This window comes from the organism of the source record quoted next, unplaced genomic scaffold (assembly GCF_019419815.1).
Source record: "Pyrus x bretschneideri cultivar Hongxiangsu unplaced genomic scaffold, Pyrus_bretschneideri_v1 Contig16, whole genome shotgun sequence".
Taxonomy (NCBI): Eukaryota; Viridiplantae; Streptophyta; class Magnoliopsida; order Rosales; family Rosaceae; genus Pyrus; species Pyrus x bretschneideri.
This window is the reverse complement of record NW_025999457.1, coordinates 2,978,632-2,997,719: the sequence shown is the minus strand read 5'-3', so window position 1 is coordinate 2,997,719 and position 19,088 is coordinate 2,978,632. Positions and strand designations below refer to the sequence as shown.

Sequence of the window (19,088 nt, the reverse complement as noted above, 5' to 3'; positions counted from 1 at the left end):
TGAAGGTTGTTGGAGTCGTCTTTCGTCATTTTTGAGAATTGTTTGGCTGGATTTTTGGTGTCTGTTCGGGCAGAAGTTTTTCGACAATGCATCGACGGTGGTCACTAGGAATTTAGGGTTTTTTATTTCGTTTACTGCTTATGGGCTCAAACTTTTGTTTTGGGGGTCCACACTTTCTTTTGAGCTTTTTTGTTAATTGGACCTGGACCGTTGTAAATTTTAATGTGTTTTTCGGTATTAAATCTGCCGCTTTTACCCAAAAAATATAAAAAAAATCGTTAATATGTCCTTGTCTTACTGTTTCTAAATCTGTTTTACATGATTTAAGGCTCTATAAATATTGCAAGAGGCAAGAGCCTTTAGAAGAAGTTAAAAATATATACATATGGCTAAACCACAAAGCTTCTACGCTGTGTGCTTGGCATTTTCTTTAGTGTTTAATTTATTACTGAGCTTCAGACTCTATGTGGATGTGGGTGGAAATTGGGAACTGAGTTGGAGCAAAAGAGCAGCAGAAGAAGCTGAGCACGTGGCAACCATCTCTTGCTCAGGGCATGGAAGAGCCTACTTAGATGGCCTAATTCTTGACGGGAAGGAACCTGTTTGTGAGTGCAATTCCTGCTATGAAGGCCCTGACTGCTCTTTGTTTTTAACTGGATGTGCAGCAAACGCTGACAGGTTCTCTTTCTCTGTGTACACTCACACTTACTGTGCTAGTTAATTACTTTGGTTTAAAAACCCTTCTGGAAATCTGAACGGCATAGAGGTTGTGGTAAAGGCTAGGAAGTTTCTAATTCAGAAAATTAAACTCAGAGTCTCAGAGGCATGTGGCCGACTAAGAAAAAGAACTCAGAAATCATAGATAATCTGTTTTTCCTGGAGTTAACAACCACCACTTCCAATCAACAGACCTACTTGAACAGCTCTAAATGTAATCTGTTAAGATTTAAAAGGTCGCACACTTCTAATCACACCAATATTGTCCAGTTAGAACCGTCGTCACATCTAGTTGGGTTGGGGTCGTCAAGCCTAGTTGGGTACAGGGTAGTCAGGTCTGGTTGGATAAGGAGGAAGCCGCTTGATACCACATCAATATTTGAAAATCGGGTCAGCAGTCTCTATAAAAGATAAAAATGAATAATAATATAAATTATTAATGTGATTTAATAATAATCACACAGACAAAAATATACGAGAGAACACAAGAAATAGGAGGAGAGAATCTGCCTCCTATGACCAGAAACAAAATTCAAATAATTTCTCTTATTAAAATGCAATGCTTTATAATATTTCTATTGATAGAGAAGCAGACAAAGACTAGTGGGCGATAGATACAAGTTATTTTACTCGATTAATTTGTTTAAAAAATAAAAAATAAATAAAAATAAAAAAAAACTACGACCAACTATGTAGCCTTCTTTAACTAATAAGCCGCCGGTCGCCGAGAGATATTTTTAATGATATATTATGTGTTATTATACAAATGATAGAATATATGTGTTAAAAATTAAAAATTTAAAAAATTAAATTTGATGAGTTAAAAAATTAAAAACTTAAAAAATAAAATTTCTTACTATTTATATAAAATTACGTAATGTATCATTCTTATTCTGGTCACGATGAAAAATTTATTACCGGTCACCATCACATCAAGGAGAAGTGGAGAAGCAACCTTAGCTTTCGTTTGGTACGTGTGAAAGGAATCTTTTCTGGAACCATCTCCTCAAAATCATTTTCTGTTCATTGTGTCATGTATTACGTCAGCCATACAATTCTAAACATTTTATATAATAGTTTTAACCTTTTATTATACTAAAATAATAGACACACCATATTTTTATCGAATGAGAATCCTTTACTATCTTCTTTGTAAATATTAAATCCATGAATTATGTTTGGTTATCGTATACTGAGTGATAAGAAATTATTTAAATTTTATTTATTTAAAATTGAACATAAATAATGTCGAATAAAAACTAACTGCACGATATACAATAAATAGGACACAATTCACAAATTTTCAGAATCCTCATAAAAAAATGCGAAGATGATACTCATTCATTTTTATCATATGGGTGTAATCTTTAATTGATCATAAAGTTGTACTAAATTTCCATGGGAAGAAGATTAAATTTTTCTTCTTCGACAAACGATAGCAATATTAAATTGTTAATTGCTTAGGGCGATAGAGTTGGTGTAGATCGAATATATACCATGACGCTTGTGTATCATTGTTTCTGTTACTGCTATTAAAATTGACAACCTAAAACTGCATTCTATCACCTCTCAAACTATGTCCAACCCTTGATTTAAAATTAAGACTTTTAGATTCAGGTTAAAAAATGTAAATTATTTTTAGGAGTGAGTCAATTTATCTAATTACATATTTTTGTTACTTTTATATTCATTTTATATTTTCTAAAAATATTAAAAATCAATTAAATCTTCTAAAATTATGCATTTTCCAACTCCATAAAATCTAATTAATATCTTATAACCAAAAAAAAAAAAAAACTAATACACTAACATAAATCTATCTACAAACAATCTATCATAACTCAAGTAACAAATATATGAATGTATATTATACCTATAAGTGAGATATAAAACCTAACTAAAAGGTAGAAAAAATATAATATACCTACAAGCAAGATACAATAATCTGTAACATGTTGATTATAATAAAGAATATGTCATATAAGTAGATAAATACAATTATTCTATCATATAGTTTGATAATAAAATTCAAAATAAAATTTATAAATGTGGTTTAGAGTAGGACGAGAACAAGAAATAACAAAAAATTAAATAAATAATAATAATTAAGAAGAAATTTGTTGTTTATATTAAATCTTATTATTGAAGAGTTGATAATTAAATTTAAAGAATTGAACTTATTTAATAAAGTGAATTATTTTTACTGTTAACTCAAAAAATTAAACTTATATCCAAAAAAAAAAAAAAAAAAAAAAAAAGCCTCAAGTTTGACGCATTGCACGCCACAAAGCTGACAGTCGACTCAACGTTGCAGCTTTGTCGGCCACTAATCAAGAGTCTAATAACTCTTTCGGCCATGCAACAACTACAATCAACGGGTTGTTGATTGATCCAATTGTCTAGATTAAAAAAATATTTATAATTACATTAAATCCAATAGTTATGATTGAATTTGAGCATATGCAACGATAAAAAAAAGCTGCCCCCCCCCATTTTGAATTTAATGGTTAAAACAATTAAAAAAAAAATTTTAACTCAAACTTCATCTTAAAACTTTATAATTACATATGTATATGTTCAAACATCCACACAAGAACCACTTTCCTCATACGTTACTTTCCTTTTTTTCTTTCTACCCACTTCCCAAAAATATTTCATTCTATTTCTAAATTTTTCAAATTGCCAAAAGATCATGTTAGAGGACCTAATTGGTCAAGTGATAAAAATCTTGCTTGTTATTTGGCATGAGTTTTTATTAGCGAAGATGATGCTATAAGAAAAAAAAAAAAAAAAAAAGTGATAAAAATCTTGCTTGTTATTTGGCATGAGTTTTTATTAGCGAAGATGATGCTATAAGCAAAAAAAAGAAAGCTAAGGAGTTGTGGACTCATATTGTTAAAAGTTTAATTCCATCTCCAACACCAAAAGACCCTACAAAGGTGTTTACGGTTGGTAGAAGATTATCAACAAAGCGTACAACTTTTCAGAATTTAAATATTTTTAGGTAAAAATTTTCATAAAAATAAAGGAAAACTAATGAAAAATGCTTGAAAATTTTAAGTTTTAACGATAAGAACAAAATAAAGGTTAAAGTGAATAGTATCATGATTGACTTTTTAGTGTAAAAATATGACTTTTTGTTAAAATGAACAGTACCGGAAGTTTTTCGTTAAAGTTCCCTAAAAATAAATTAGAATAATCGACATAATAATCTTATTTTTATAAAAAGTTAACGAAAAATTTAGGCTAAAATTATTCTTTAATTGTGTGTGGCTTAAATTTTAAGCCATAATCAATGGAAGAAAACAATTGTTATGGCTTTAAAATTTGTGGCTTAATTTTTTAAGGTTTAACCAAAAGGGTTGTGGATGGTCTTAAGGTTCGTTCGGCCTAATTAACATTAGCGTCGCGCACCCAACTCCCAATTCTATCATCTAATTCGGCTTCTTTGTGTTGTGTGGAGCTTTGGCCAGCCTTATTTTTACAGTCATATATCACACGCACGAAGGAGAAATTTGGGAATGACTTTCAAATGAATTAAATATTTATTTGTCGCAAAATAGCTTAGTTCTTACGGGATTTCATTAAGCTGACTTTTTTTCATGCAAAACTTGAACAGACAGTTCTGCAAAACAAAGTTTGATTATCTTTGACATCTTAACTTCATTCTCTACACGCTCAAATTCCACCAAAAATTGTTTGTTGCAGTGGGGACCCATATTTCTTGGAGCCTTTTTGGACGAAACATGCATCAAAAAGTGCAGTTTTAGTAGCAGGATGGCATCGAATGAGCTATGTCTTCCCTGATCAATCTCGCGTCTCAGCAGAGCTTGAGAGGCACATCCGCGAAATTCATACCATTGTCGGAAATGCGGTCACTGAAGGGAGATACATTGTTTTTGGTGCTGGCTCAACCCAACTTCTCAATGCTGCAGTTAACGCGCTGTCGACTTCCAATAACTTCAACTCTTCACCTTCAAGTGTTGTAGCTTCAATTCCTTATTACAGTGTAAGATCGACTTCTGAATTTACAGCAAGCAAAATTTTTAATGAATAAAACTATTAAATATTGATATACATGATTTCGATGTGAATTTTCACAGCTTTACCAAATGCAAACGGAGTTTTTCCGATCAATGGACTATATGTTTCAAGGAGATGCTGCCTTGCTGCAGAACACTTCGGATGCTACTAAAAATGTTGTTGAGTTTGTAACCTCACCAAACAATCCAGATGGGCAGCTGAAGAAGGCAATTTTTCAAGGCCCGAATGCTAAAGCAATCTATGATCGTGTATACTACTGGCCACATTTTACAGCAATTCCTGCTCCAGCGGATGACGATCTCATGATATTTACAATTTCTAAGCTCACTGGCCATGCCGGTACTAGATTCGGGTACGTAACAAACTAACCAACATTTTCTTCCATATTCTCCTCACCCTTAGTGTAAATATATCGTTGTATAAATAAAAAACATATGCTTCCACATCTATTGAATTTAATAGTGAGATATTCTGCTTGAATTTTTTCACCCTAAACCCTAAATAAAGCCCCTCTAGGTAATTATATTAATGTTTTGCCTTGTGCAGGTGGGCATTGGTTAAGGATGAGTCTGTGTACCAAAGGATGACCCAGCATATACTCATGAGTAGCTTAGGTATTTCTCGAGATGCTCAGCTAAGAGCTTTGAAGCTTCTAAATGTCGTCCTTGAAACTGGAGGCAGGGAAATCTTTGAGTTCGGATACCATACTTTGAAGAAACGCTGGGAAAATTTGACAAACATCCTGTCTCTGTCAAACCGCTTTACTCTTCAAAAGTTCGAACCCAAATACTGCAACTTTTTCAAGAATATTAGAGACCCTTCACCAGGTAATGTACTATAACTCATCCTGTGCTTTTCGAAACATGCAAGAGTACGTGTGTGTAGGTGACGTAATTTAAGAATTCCTGTATAAACATAGGACGTTGCACCTCTCAAAGGTAATGAGATTTTAACGTTCATGATGACATATTCTATTGTAAAAACCGTACAGAAGTGCGCGAGTGTATGCGTGTAACGATTTATCGATTTGGTGACAGAAAAACTGAAAATTATGTTTTGACGATCAAATGAATTTGCAGCTTATGCATGGGTGAAGTGCGAGAGGGAAGAGGATAAGATTGCTATGAAGTTCTGAAACAAGAAGCGAATGTTTATGGTCGTCCAGGTGCTGAATTTGGAGCTGAAGATCGATATGTTCGTCTCACCCTCTTAAGGAGCCAAGATGATTTTGATTTATTGCTTCAGCGACTCAACCAATTAGTCTTGGATGAAAGGAAGAGCAAAATAATTATTTCTTCTCAAGTTGGGGGTCAATACGTGACATAATCTGCTACAGAGAAACATTGCAGAAATATAGTAGAGCACTACTCGTGCTCCCTTATCTACGTTTGTAGAAATATAGGAGAGCACTACTTGTGCTCCCTTATGTACGTCTATATGTATTTAGTCTCGGAAGAAAGACAAAGCCAACAAACCATATGTAAACCATTTGATCGCAAAATAGCTACCTCACAATCTTTGTGAGCACCTTTTTTTTCCTGTAACTCTCTTAAACAGAATTCCTCAGTTCTGTCAACATTTTAGTGCCCTGAACATGCCACGAAATGAATCAAAGTATATAATGAGATCAATGCACAACCTTTGTCACTTTGAAGTTCTACAAACATATGGTGCATATTTACCGCATAACACAAATGGAAAGCTCCACAAAGTAAATTTTCCTTGTGTCTTTCGTCTGTGTTTTATTGTGCGCGAAATAAGGTAAATAACATATACATGCTCCATTTTCTTCAAGGACAGTAGTTGTGATGACATTAACATGAAGCACTAGTACAGTAGCTAAGGAGAGGAAAGCGAACTTACCTGACTGATCAAAATCACAGGCTCAGTAGCATACATGATCGTCAACCAGGATTCAGAAAGATTCGTGTGTCATCGACATGATTGTGGTGAAATGGCCTCAGCATCCCGAGTCAAGCTCCCACCATCCATCTGCCAGTATCATCCTTCACAAATTTTCATTCACACGCATGCAAGCGCAAACACACACACACACCAACAAAAACTTTGATTTGCTCGTCCTCACTCTCAGCATCAACCTCACCATTCCAGTTATGCAAACTTTGTTCTTCCTCTGGCTTGTATGTCTAGTCCAATATCTTCAACATGTGATGGTCTTTCCGTTTCCCCACAACCAGAAACAGCCTCCTTCTTAACCTTTCTACTCAACATTTCATTCCAAGAAAAGCTAGAATCCGCCACAACCACCATCTTCAGACATACATCTCAACTTCGCCTCCATCGCAACATCCACAATACCTTGATTATCCGACACAAACATCACAAACTCAACTCTCCTATGATTTCTCAATGCAACATCCATCCCCTGTAGCGTATCCAACACATCCAAAACCAAAACCCCTGCCGCTTCACCTTAGTCCGCTAAACCACGCCCAACCTTGGGTGTCAAGACATCCCTTGAAGCATTCTTTCACTTGTCCATCTTCATTGAATACTTACCCACCAAATTCACCCCCGAACTCCCTCTAGCAGTCTCAATCTGATTCAACCTGTTCACATGTTCCCTCTCATGAATCTGCCTAAAATCATTCACAAATTTTTCATTAGTATAAAATCTCCTCCCAAAACCCATTGGACTCACCAGCCTTAATCACAACCCTGTTGCTCTCTTTCCTTTCCCTAACAACTTGTGGAGCATAATTCAATGCATTTCGGTTTACATACACAAGCATATGCTGAACAAGCCCAAAAGACGAAGCTGCAGTATTGAACGCTTGATGACGGCTTCGTATGGGGAGACTGACTTGGGTGGGGTTTGGCATCCCAATCCCAGAAAATTGTAACACTGGGGTGCCAAACACGATGATGCGTTCGAAAAATTGAAACCCGGTTTCAATTGAAAATAGCAAATATCTAATCAATTGCCTAATAGTTTAAGATTCTGAGCTGTTGGATTGAAGTGTACAGAAATGTGGCAAAAGTTGAGATGTATAAGCATTGCCAGAGGTCTAGAGGTATCTCTGATTTCTCAATGGACTCGAGTTGCCTTTGAAGATCCAGCCAGAGTTATAGCGGGTGACCATAATGGCACTTTCCTGGGTGGTGTTTCCCTGTACTCTCTCACCTATCTTCTCCCCCCCCACAAACTGGTCTTTTCGGTCCTACTAACTGCCTTTGTTTTAATCGGCTGAATGTCCTCCTCCTGTATAAAAACAAAAGGAACCTACAATAACAATCAAAAGCAGGTACACTTCGAAAGGGGTTCCCCAAATGATGCTCATACTTCCCCAGCTGCAATCACAGGCACTTTGAAGTTGAATTCCTCTGGGATTGACTTCAGGATCGAGAACAAAATCCCCATTTGTCGTGCCTGCTTCTTCCAACCAGATACATGTCGTCTTTGATTTATACCCAGTTGCAGTAGCTGTGACTGCACATAACCAAGTAAATCCAACAAAAAAATAAGGCATCAAAAGCCACCTAAAGATGGGAAATCAGTGCCACAACAGAATCCATAAAGCATTTGTTTCCAAGAGCCTTCGACAAATTTATTATCAAGGATTCAAGATACAGACTGTACACTCATGTGTTATCGAAAAGCAACAGTTATTAGGCTGCAATCAATTCCTTTCATGTTTATCCCTTCTTTATAAGAAACCAAGTTTCAATTACCGAAAATTACCGAAAATTACGGTAAAAAATTACCGAAAAATACGGTAGCCGCGATTACACCGGGAATAAGAAGAGCAGAAAAAGAGGACCATCACGCCAAATCCTCTCATTTCATGCCCTCAATAATGATGGGGTGCAAAAATCCACTCACTCTCTAGATCTAGGCCAAGTTTGTTGAATGCCATATGACATACGTGAAAAAGCGTACAACTATGGAAATGTGGTCTATAATATGGTACCAGTAGTTTTAATACTCAACTGCATTATATTTCCTCTTTTCATTTTTATAGCATCCAGCTCGGTATGAACAAGGATATAAACTGTAAATACCTTCATATCTTCCGGCGGGGGCAAGCAAGCGATGGTAATGCGAAGGTAATTAATGTGCCAATGCTCCGCTAGCTTGAACCTGTTAGTCAAAACAGATGAGCCATTGATTTACATGTAGTCCTCTTCAGCTTATCAAATAATGTAAAACAGCTAACTGACCAAAATGGTATAACAAATTATGATATAACGGAAAGGTTTAGCAAGAATAAGTGACACTCCAATGTTATCCAGTTTTCTTTTGTTTTGAAATGTACTTATCAAACAGACTGTTTTGTCATTTATTTCTATCATTTACTCTACTAATCATACGGCTGGAAAATATCCCAACAATACTTTAGGCTCCTCAACGGGGTTTTGACCTACTATTCAATTTGATTCTAAGACTTCAGTCCAATATCACATCTCAAACTGAAGCCATATTGTACAACCATAACAGGAAAAACTACTTATCCCTCAATTTGAAGAATAAAATGAAAGATCATTCAAAAAGTAAGTTAAAACGAAAGGGAAATAATTTTCTAGGTCACTGTGCCTATTAATCATTCAAAAATGCCTCCAACATAGGACAGGCTGGCAACAAGATCCGTTACTCTTCCTAACTAAATGGATATAAAACTACAAACATTCCCATATAACAAATGAACTAGAACACGTAAACAAGCAAGAAGGCAAGCTTACGTTAATAGGAAACAAGAAACAGGCAAAAAACATATTGATTAAGTAACATTGTGCCTCGTGTATAGGTCTAGCAACAAGAAACATAACAAGATATTACAATAATATCAAGACATGAAGCAAGAACAAAAAGAAAATAACCAGCCATGTTAGGACACCAAGTAACCCAAAGTCTTAACCAGCCATGTTAGGATTTTCACAAAGGAGACACTGAAAGTGTTCAGTGAAGCTTCTCTTTAAACAGACATTAAAATATGATCCCTACCTAAAACCCTTTAATGAGGTGAAAATTTAGATTTTGAAATAGAGCTTCTCCTGTTTGGAAGGGAGTGATGTAACGCTATTAACTCTCTGACAATATAAACCCACACTGATAAGATTGCCACACCCCCCTCCCTCGTGCCTAGAATTTTGAACCTGAACAATGGAAGACAATAAAATAAAAATAAAGGACTCCTGTAGTGATCTGAGCTAAAAGTCAGTACCATGCAAAGTTCCGTCCCCACAGCGCCCCTAAGGTCCATTGGACCTATGGCTGCACCAAGGGCGTATACCGTATCCCCATATACATGATAAGCTTGGCTAAAGAATACAGTTTTATATATCAAGGTTGCAAACAATCGCCCCCCTAACTGATGCCTGACCTCGTTAGCAGTAGGCCATTTGTTATCACTAATCTCCAAGGTAAATTCAAAACAGCCACCATTTATGTAGTTTCAATCTTGCATACCCCATATACAGGGTACCTACAACAGGTGTCTGAAGAAACAATAGATGAATAAGAAACAAAAGGAAAATATACCTATAATAAGTTGTAATGTTTCAAGCCATCATACCAGGAAGCACCATTCGTAATCCCTCCCTCAAATTCCTTGCTCAATGACGTACTGTAGTGAAGCGACTATATACACTTGCTAAGAACTGGAATGTCTCGTCGTCTGGACATGCAAAATAATCTTTCCTGTAATTTAATTTAGATCAAAAGACAAGGGCAGTTTTGATTACCTTTTATCCTGAGTGCCATCCCATGGATAATTTGCAACAAGGGCAACCTGTGAACAACAAAAGAATTGGTAATGACTAATTTCTCGGCATCTGAATCAAGGAATCCATTAGCTAAGATAGAGAACAACCTGTTAGAATTAAAACCTATGAGTACTATGTATCTTTTGAGCTTAACAATTTGGATGAGCGAAAAAAATGAATGTGGATGAAGGCTGAAGAGCTACATTAGATATATAAATTTTGGATGGATCAATTTACAAAATCCTTTCTTCCTAAGAGTCTTTAAATAACAAAATTTAAAAAAAGTACTTGTCGGGTAGCATGCTCCGGAGTACAAGCTGACAAGCACTAATGCAATCGCTCTTTGCTTGGTAAATACTAAATACTAACATATTTTAATTTACTTCTTGTTCTTGTAATCTCAGTTTTTCAACTTCCAAAAACAACCAAGAAACTAAATGAACACAGATGCAAATGAACAAATAATATAAAATGCATACAAATATATATATATATGAGGAGATGGGGACCTGGAGGGTAGGAAGTATGAAGGCCGCCTCCAGCAGTAGCAGGACGAAGAAAAGAGGAGAAGTTGAGAGAGAGGAAGAGGATGGAAAGAGCAAGCTCCATTCTGTGATCTTTGAGGTTGACTATGGAGACGATGGAGCTGGATTCAGGAAGCCATTGTTGGAACTTGGAAGGAGTTAAGGAAGATGAAAACGTAACGACGAAGATCGGAGATGCTGGATCGCCGAAAAATGGGCTGCAAATTCTAATGGAAACAAAGAAACGGGGACTTCGAGGTATGGGTTGCAAATGGATCTCGGCCCATTTGTTAAACAACTTTTGTTTGGGCCTAAATAAGCCTACAAACCTAACCGGATGACCCGTTCAAACCGCCCGAACCAAACTAAATTAAATAGGTTGATTTGTTTTTAGGGATAACTTGATATAGATCCAATTTTGTGAGCCATTAGTAGAATTAGTCCACTTCATTGAAATAGGTCCAATAATTAAGATTCCACATATGCTTATTTGTGGTTTGTACCATATTTACCCCTTAGACTTACGAATTGTTATAAATACACAAAATTTCTTAATTATGGGATTATTTGTCGTTTAACTAATCCCTTAATTGTAGGATTAGTTATAGCCATATAATCACCTCAACCCTAGTTCGTTTCATCCCACCTTTTTTCCTTCTTCCAAACAATTCCCTCTATCAATCCTCCTCTTTTTTGTCTCTTCTTTTCATGGGTGATATTTTTGTGTTCTTCCCTCCAAATTCGTTCCTTTAATAGAGGTATATTATATCATATTTATATTTCTATGTTCCGCCATGTAGGTTCCTAACATTTTTCTTCCTATACAATAGGTAGTTTATTTTTGTTTTGCAGGTAGATTATATTTGCTTTGTAGGTATAAAGCATTTTTCTTCCTATACAATAGGTAGGTAGTTATTAGATTATATCGGTTTTGTTTTCTTCATAAACAGTAGGTAGTTACTAGATAATATTTTAGTTGGGTATTTAAATATTCAAAATTTAAAAACTGAATAAATGATAAAAAAAAAATTAAATAATTTAAATATTTTTATCTGAAGGGGCAAAATTGATATCAAAATATGTAATTGGATAACTGGACTCAGTCCCAAAAATTACCTATGTTTTTGGACCTAGATCCAAAAGCCCCTTGTTTTTATCTACAACAATATGTTACTTGATGGCTTGTGTGATGGTGTTGGTTAGAAATGTTGGCAGATGGTGATGGAGCTGCTTGCTAGGTCCTTCCAACTTATCTTTGGCTCAATACTAGATGACAATGTTTAATTGCTGATGTTTTCAATAAATTAGTATGTATTCTTCTTTTTAATCTAAGTTTATCTTTATACCTATGTGATGAAACATGTTTGGTTTTGAGAAGTTATGTGATGCAACATTCAAATCAGTCAAATGAAACCAATACGAGCGGTTAGATGCAGTGGATTTGTAGTTTAATTTGTTTAAAGTGAGGTATGGCTCAGCTTATTTTTTTTTAGCAGTAAATGTTGTGCAGAAGCTTCAAATATGAAATCAATAAACTAACGCAGAAAATTTGCAAAACAAACAATCCAAAGTGACACAAGAAATTATATTAGTTCACAAAAGTATGAGATACTCCAGATGTTTTAACCGTTAAATAATTTATGATACTCAAAAGTATGAGATACTCCAGTGTTTTAACTGTTAAATAATTTACCATAGATCATCCTAGAATTTTGGTTCTTTTACTCATACTTAGGTAAACAGTCCTACTAAGTTTTTTTCATCACAGAAATAATTCATTGTCAAAGAAATAATTCATTGTCCGCCACAATCACCAACACTAGGTTTTTTCATCAAAGAAATAATTCATGTCTGCCACAATCACCAACACTAAACCGTGTGGTCGCAACCACCACCACTACCAATAGAAGTAATACTCGGTTGTCCATCTCTCTCCCATTTATTTCCTTTCCTCCCTTCCTCTCCTACACAACTTTTCTATGAGAATTTTTAGTGTGATTTTTCTGCTTCTTTCCTTGTCGTTTGTCACTTTTCTCTGCATGTGTAAGTTTGTGTTAATCCTGTATTTTGTTTTTCTAGTATTTTCTCTAAGTCCCTAATCTCTTTTGCTTAAATACATTTTCAATTGGCATAACAAGTTTTAAAGTTTCTAATTTTTTTTTTCTTCATTGCTCATTTTTTGTTTTACTTGTTCATTGACTATTGTTTTTGTTTGCAGAACCCATTTTTTTGTAACTGAATATGACTCAACAACTTAAACTGAGTTAACAGGGAACTGTAAGATCAAATCAAATTGTCAAATATGTGTTGACACAGATATATCTGACCGCAGTGAGTCCATGTAGTTACGAATAAAAATTGTATCTTGTAATTACCAAAACAAGATTAAAGTTTCAAGTTCTTTTTATAAATCTATAACATTGATCTTCTATCTTTTTACTTGTTCATTCAGTTACTGTTTGCAATACCCGATTACAACCAACTGTTTTGTCCGATGGCATTGACATTGAGCACCCATAGAGCCTCTGCATCTTTTCTTTTCAATGAATCAGCTCCTCGATGGAAGTATGATGTGTTTTTGAGTTTCAGGGGTGTAGACACCCGCAAGGGTTTTGTATCCCATTTACACCATGAATTGTCCAAGTGCCAAGGAATTACGACTTTCATGGACGACCGAGAGCTTGAAGGAGGAACAAGTATTCATCTTGAGCTCCCAAGTGCGATCAAAGAATCGCATATTGCAATTGTTGTTCTCTCACCAAACTATGCTTCTTCCAAATGGTGCTTGGACGAACTTACAACCATTCTTCAATGCATGGAAGCCAGGAACTCAGTTCTGCCGGTCTTTTATCAGACAGATCCATCTGACGTCGGAAATCAACGGGGATGTTTTGCCGAAGCCTTCGCAGAGCATGAAGAAAAGTTGATCGGTATCGAAGGCAAAAAGAAGGTGCTCCAATGGAAAGCTGATCTAAAGACAGTGTCCAAAATTTGTGGTTGGACTTCGAAGGAATCTAAGTAAGCATGAACAACTTTAATTTCCCATGTCTTAGTAGAGTCAAAATTAAATGCTTCGTTTATGTTTTTTTTGATTGGTTATTTCATACCATGTAGGAGTGAAACTGAGATTATACAACAACTCGTCAAAAGTGTGTGGAGGAAAGTGCAAGCTACATTCCCGTTGTTAGATTCCTCACACAAATTAGTTGGGGTTAATTTTGGGCTTGACCAACTAAGTTCTCTATTAGCTCATGATGTCAATGATGTACGCTTTATAGGGATAACGGGGATGGGTGGCATAGGCAAGACAACCCTTGCTAAGCTTGTTTATGATAGAATCTTTCATCATTTTGAAGTTCACTGCTTTCTCGGCAACGTTAGAGAGGTTTCTAACGTTGATCTTCAAAAAAGACTTCTTTTCCCGGTGTTGAGGGAAAAGATTGAAGAAATTTGGGATGAAGAGCGCGGAATCATTTTCACTAAGAAGTGCTTATGCAACAAAAGGGTTCTTCTTGTACTTGATGATGTGGATCACATAAACCAGCTTCATGTATTAGCTGGAAAGGAAGATTGGTTTGGCATGGGAAGTAGAATTATTATTACAACTAGAAATAAACGTCTGTTAGTCCAGCATGACATAACATTATGTCATGATGTCAAAGTGTTAGATAAAGGCGCAGCTTTTGCACTGTTTAGCCTTCATGCCTTTAAGAAAAATCTGCCTGTGGATGGGTTTTGGGAACTGTCAACGTGTTTCATTAATTATGCTGGAGGCCTTCCATTAGCTCTTGAAACTTTGGGGTCAGCATTGTTTAAGAGAAGGCTAGACACTTGGAATAGTGTGTGGGATAATCTGTCAAAAATTCCTAATCCAGCAATTTTTGATAAACTTAAAATAAGTTATGATGGACTAGAAGAGTGGGAGAAGAGAATTTTTCTCGATGTTGCATGTTTCCACAAAGGGAAGTACACAAATGAAGTAATTAAAATGCTAGATATTTCTTTTGGAATTTCTAGTAGTAGTATGATAGATGTACTAATTGAGAGATCTCTCATCTATCAAGATCATGAAAAATGCATACGGATGCATGATTTGATTCAAGAAATGGCATGGACAGTTATTGTTCAAGAGTCTAAAGAGCCTGGTCAACGCAGTAGGTTGTGGCTTTACAATGACATTGATCATATATTCACGACGAATACGGTAAGAAGTTAAATACTAAGTTTGGAAGAAGATATGATTTCTTTTGACTCTATATTATTATATGAAATTAATTCGTCCTTTTTTTCCTTAATTGTTAGGGAACAGGAGCAATTGAAGCCATATCCTTACGCCTGCTCAAAGTCGAAGAGGTACGCCAGTGGAATTGTGAAGCCTTCTCTAAGATGGATGGACTGAGATTTTTGGAATTCGATAATTTGATATTTTCTTCAAGCCCCAAATTTCTTCCATGTTCCTTGAGAATTATAAATTGGAGTTGGTATCCTTCTAATTTTCTTCCAACCAGCTTTCGCCCGCACTTGCTTGCTAAACTTGAGATGCGTAATAGCAATCTTGTTCGTCTTTGGGAGGGAAAAGTGGTAAGAGTAGTTATGAACAAAAGATAATATTGGTTACTCACTAGTCAATACTCACTTTTTGATTTTGTCAAATGATATTTTAACACATATTATTTTAAAAAATAATAGACGTGTTATTTAATTTTTCTTGAGTTTTAAAATCAAGGAACGCTTGATATTTTTTTATTGTACAATCCCGAAGGTCCCAAATTTCTTCCATATTCATTGAGAATAAATGCTATTTAATTTGCAAAACAATCATATATTTATTTATTTATTTATTATTTTGAATAAACTTTAAGGTTGTGGAAGCTAATTATACGATTTGAACCTTATCGGTGATGTTGTGCAGGACTTACCCAACTTAATACATATCGACATTAGGGACTCTTATAAATTGAAGAGTACCCCAGATTTCAGTGGTATTCCAAATCTTGAGAGGTTGATTCTTGGAGATTGTAATAATTTAGTTGAGATACACCCGTCTATTGCAATCCTCAAAAGGCTTAAACATTTGCTTCTTAATGGCTGTGAAAGCATTAATAGCCTCCCAAGTGAGGTTGAAATGGATTCTCTTGAGACCTTCAATCTTGATGGCTGCTCAAAAGTGAAAAAGATTCCAGAATTTGGGCAGCAAATGAAGAGTGTATTGCGGATTCACTTAGATGGGACTGCGATCGAGAAAATACCTTCATCAATTGGACATCTAGTTGGCCTCAGGGAATTGCATGTAAGGCATTGCAAAAATCTCTTGAACCTTCCAAGGGCGATTTGTAATTTGAAGTCTCTTGGATATCTCAGTGCGAGTGGATGCTCAAAGATTGACAAACTCCCAGGAGACATGGATCACTTAGAGGCGCTTTGCTGGGGACCCACTATGACAGAGCCGCTTGTGAGTATGAAAAATCTCAAACGTCTAGTATTTAAGACAAATTCTGACATAGCCGCTTGCGGATCGGATGGTAAAGCAAGGAATAGGGTGGGGCCTTCGCCGCTTATTTGAACTTGAAAAGAGTCGCCCTGATCCTCCACCTTGTTGGGGTTTGGTGTTGTCTTCTCTAAATCGTTTATGCTCTTTGACGGAGTTATCTCTAGAGAACTGTAATCTCCGGGAAGGGGATATCCCCGATGATATTGGCTGCTTGTCCTTACTGGGAGTATTGTATCTTAGTAGAAATAATTTCATCAGTCTACCTGAAAGCTTTAGACACCTTTCTAAACTTTTCAGTCTTGATCTGGAGGGGTGTAAAAGCCTTCAAAAATTGCCACCTCTTCCATCAAACAGAGGATTAAGAGTAAATCTGGACAATTGCACTTCCTTACGAAGGTTGTCAGGTCCATCCAGTTTTTATGGTGATTATGTCACTTGCCGGAATTGCATTGCATTGGTTCAAGATGAAGACTTGATTAATAGGATTCTAAAATTTGTCATTCAGGTACTCTCTCTCCTCTCTCTCTCTCTCTCTCTCTCTCTCTCTCTCTCTAAATAATTGATCTTTCTTCTGCTACAGGGATTGAATGTTGTAATCCCTGGAAGTGAAATTCCGGAGTGGTTTAGTAATCAGAGTGTGGGACATTCAATAAATGTGGAGCTTCCTCCACCATCATGTACCAACTGGCTTGGGATTGCCTTCTGTGTTGTTTTTCAAGACCCTAAGCAAAACTTGGCAAATCCAGCTGCCCTTCGTCATTATGATAGATTCGAAATTTGGTATTCAGATGCACATTTTGGCCATAGAGTTTTGATTAACCGCATAGGGTCTGTTGTGTCAAAACATCTTTGGGTATTTTATCTGCATCATTATAGAAATCAACGTCGTGAAGATTGTCTTCAGGAACAATGTTTATTCGAAACTTATTTTTTTGATATCGAGGGACAACTAAAAGCAGACTTGAATATGGTGAAGAAGTGTGGGGCTCGTTTGGTGTACGAGCAAGATTTGAAAGAACTCAACCAAAAACTACTGAAACGAACATGTGAATATCGTGACGAGGCAGTTTCAAGTGGACCTAGAAGTGCTAGCTTCAACGACACAGAAAACATTCGCAAAAAGTGTTGTAACTAGTCACCATGTCACCAAAAATGCAAGTAAGTAACCATCGATTCATCACATCAGCTTAATTGTCATCAAAATTATTTTTTGTTTCGACATCTTAGTCAATGTAATCAATCTCTCGAGCTATATATTAAGATGGCATTAAGAAGATTGATTAACAATCTGATCATCTTTCCTAATGCAGCAAGTGGGTACCTTGGAAACTCGCGACACCACGGGGGCTGCTCTGTCAGTCCAGATCTTAAGGTTCATTTTCTGAAGACGCCATTAGCGTTAACATGTAAACCAGGGGTTGAATTCAAACTTCTGTACCCTGGCAGAAATTGATTTGTTTCTGTCTGATTTTGTAACTAATGCAAACTTGTAGTCCAGAAACAGAAACCTTACTAAGGAAACAACACTTTTTGCTCAACAACTTTAGTTTGATTAAAACTTGGCTTTGGTGATGCAAAAACTAAGCATTGAGAGTATTTTTCCTGACATCATTGAACAAGAAGTTGTAAAACTTAGAACGGTAGGTTTTCAGCTGAATTTGCGTACCCTTTCAAAACCCTATTTACACGGTAGTTTATGAAGTTTAAACTTCTGTTGAGATAAGGATGAATCACACAGATAACAAACCTGAGAGTATGACTGGAAACTAGAAGTCTGACTTGGTCTAACATCCCCCGGCAAGCTGACAGATAGTAGCTCACCTCTAATGATAATCAACTTCTAAGTGCTTGGTTCATGAGTGGAAAACTAGATTGGATGCTAAGGCAATGGAAGACAAATTATCACACCAAATCTGTTATCTTAGGAGATTCTAATGTACGTCCCTAAACAACGAACTTAACCAAGGCAACTCAGCTTCAGTGCTAGACTTGGAAGCTGTTTTCTGTTTCTTCGAACTCCACGAGATTAAGTTTTTACCCAAGCATATACAGAAGCCTCCAGTTTATCATCCACATATACATATATATATATATATATATATATATTGCACAGATGAGAAGATGGGGACCTGGAGGATAGAAGTATGAAGGCCGCCTCTAGCAGTAGCAGGACGAAGAAAAGAGGAGAAGTTGAGAGAGAGGAAGAGGATGGAAAGAGCAAGCTCCGTTCTGGGATCTTTGAGGTTGACTATGGAGACGATGGAGCTGGATTCAGGAAGCCATTGTTGGAACTCGGAAGGAGTTAAGGAAGATGAAAACGTAACGACGAAGATCGGAGATGCTGGATCGCCGGAAAATGGGCTGCAAATTCCAACGTGAACAGAGAAACGGGGACTTCGAGGTATGGGTTGCAAATGGATCTCGGCCCATTTATTAAACAACTTTTGTTTGGGCCTAAATAAACCTACAGACCTAACCGGATGAACCGTTCAAACCGTAGGTTGAATTTTTTTTTTTTTTTGGTTATATACAACAATATTTTACATTATAGGGTTTGAATTAAATTGAGCAGAAATGTCACTAACTAT

General features: G+C 36.1%; 2 protein-coding genes and 1 long non-coding RNA gene across 4 annotated transcripts; 2 read left to right on the top strand and 1 right to left on the bottom strand.

The window, feature by feature from the left end:
• Window positions 1-353: 353 nt before the first annotated feature.
• LOC103929085 (tryptophan aminotransferase-related protein 3) lies at window positions 354-6,337 on the top strand. Its single transcript, XM_009338227.3, is given in 6 exon segments — window positions 354-678; window positions 4,426-4,726; window positions 4,821-5,113; window positions 5,308-5,588; window positions 5,841-5,873; window positions 5,876-6,337. Coding segments are annotated over 6 exon segments (1,413 nt in total). The 5' UTR covers window positions 354-385; the 3' UTR covers window positions 6,088-6,337.
• Window positions 6,338-6,363: 26 nt separating this feature from the next.
• On the bottom strand, window positions 6,364-11,245 carry LOC108865690. Its single transcript, XR_007257143.1, has 4 exons — window positions 10,995-11,245; window positions 10,262-10,511; window positions 8,785-8,863; window positions 6,364-8,212 (listed from the first exon to the last, which is right to left on the bottom strand). It is a non-coding gene; the product is annotated as an uncharacterized LOC108865690 (long non-coding RNA).
• Window positions 11,246-12,962: 1,717 nt separating this feature from the next.
• Window positions 12,963-18,308, top strand: LOC103929091 (disease resistance protein Roq1-like). 2 transcript variants are annotated; one of them, XM_048580951.1, is made up of 7 exons: window positions 12,965-13,340; window positions 13,462-14,027; window positions 14,124-15,213; window positions 15,312-15,590; window positions 15,922-17,005; window positions 17,081-17,658; window positions 17,811-18,304. In XM_048580951.1, the coding sequence occupies exons 2-5, from the start codon at window positions 13,504-13,506 to the stop codon at window positions 16,570-16,572; spliced, it is 2,544 nt and encodes an 847-aa protein (XP_048436908.1). In that variant the 5' UTR covers window positions 12,965-13,340; window positions 13,462-13,503; the 3' UTR covers window positions 16,573-17,005; window positions 17,081-17,658; window positions 17,811-18,304. The 2 variants fall into 2 exon arrangements, with proteins under 2 accessions (XP_048436909.1, XP_048436908.1); XM_048580952.1 differs by having other exon boundaries at window positions 12,963-14,027; window positions 15,312-15,362; window positions 17,811-18,308.
• The last annotated feature ends 780 nt before the right edge of the window (window positions 18,309-19,088 follow it).

What these genes read in the sequence shown, in the direction of transcription:
- LOC103929091 (XM_048580951.1), top strand. Translation starts at nt 13,504, where the DNA reads ATGGCATTGACATTGAGCACCCATAGAGCCTCTGCATCTTTTCTTTTC. An exon ending in ATATATTCACGACGAATACG is followed by an intron (nt 15,214 to 15,311) that starts GTAAGAAGTTAA and finishes CTTAATTGTTAG; the next exon opens with GGAACAGGAGCAATTGAAGC. An exon ending in GTCTTTGGGAGGGAAAAGTG is followed by an intron (nt 15,591 to 15,921) that starts GTAAGAGTAGTT and finishes GATGTTGTGCAG; the next exon opens with GACTTACCCAACTTAATACA.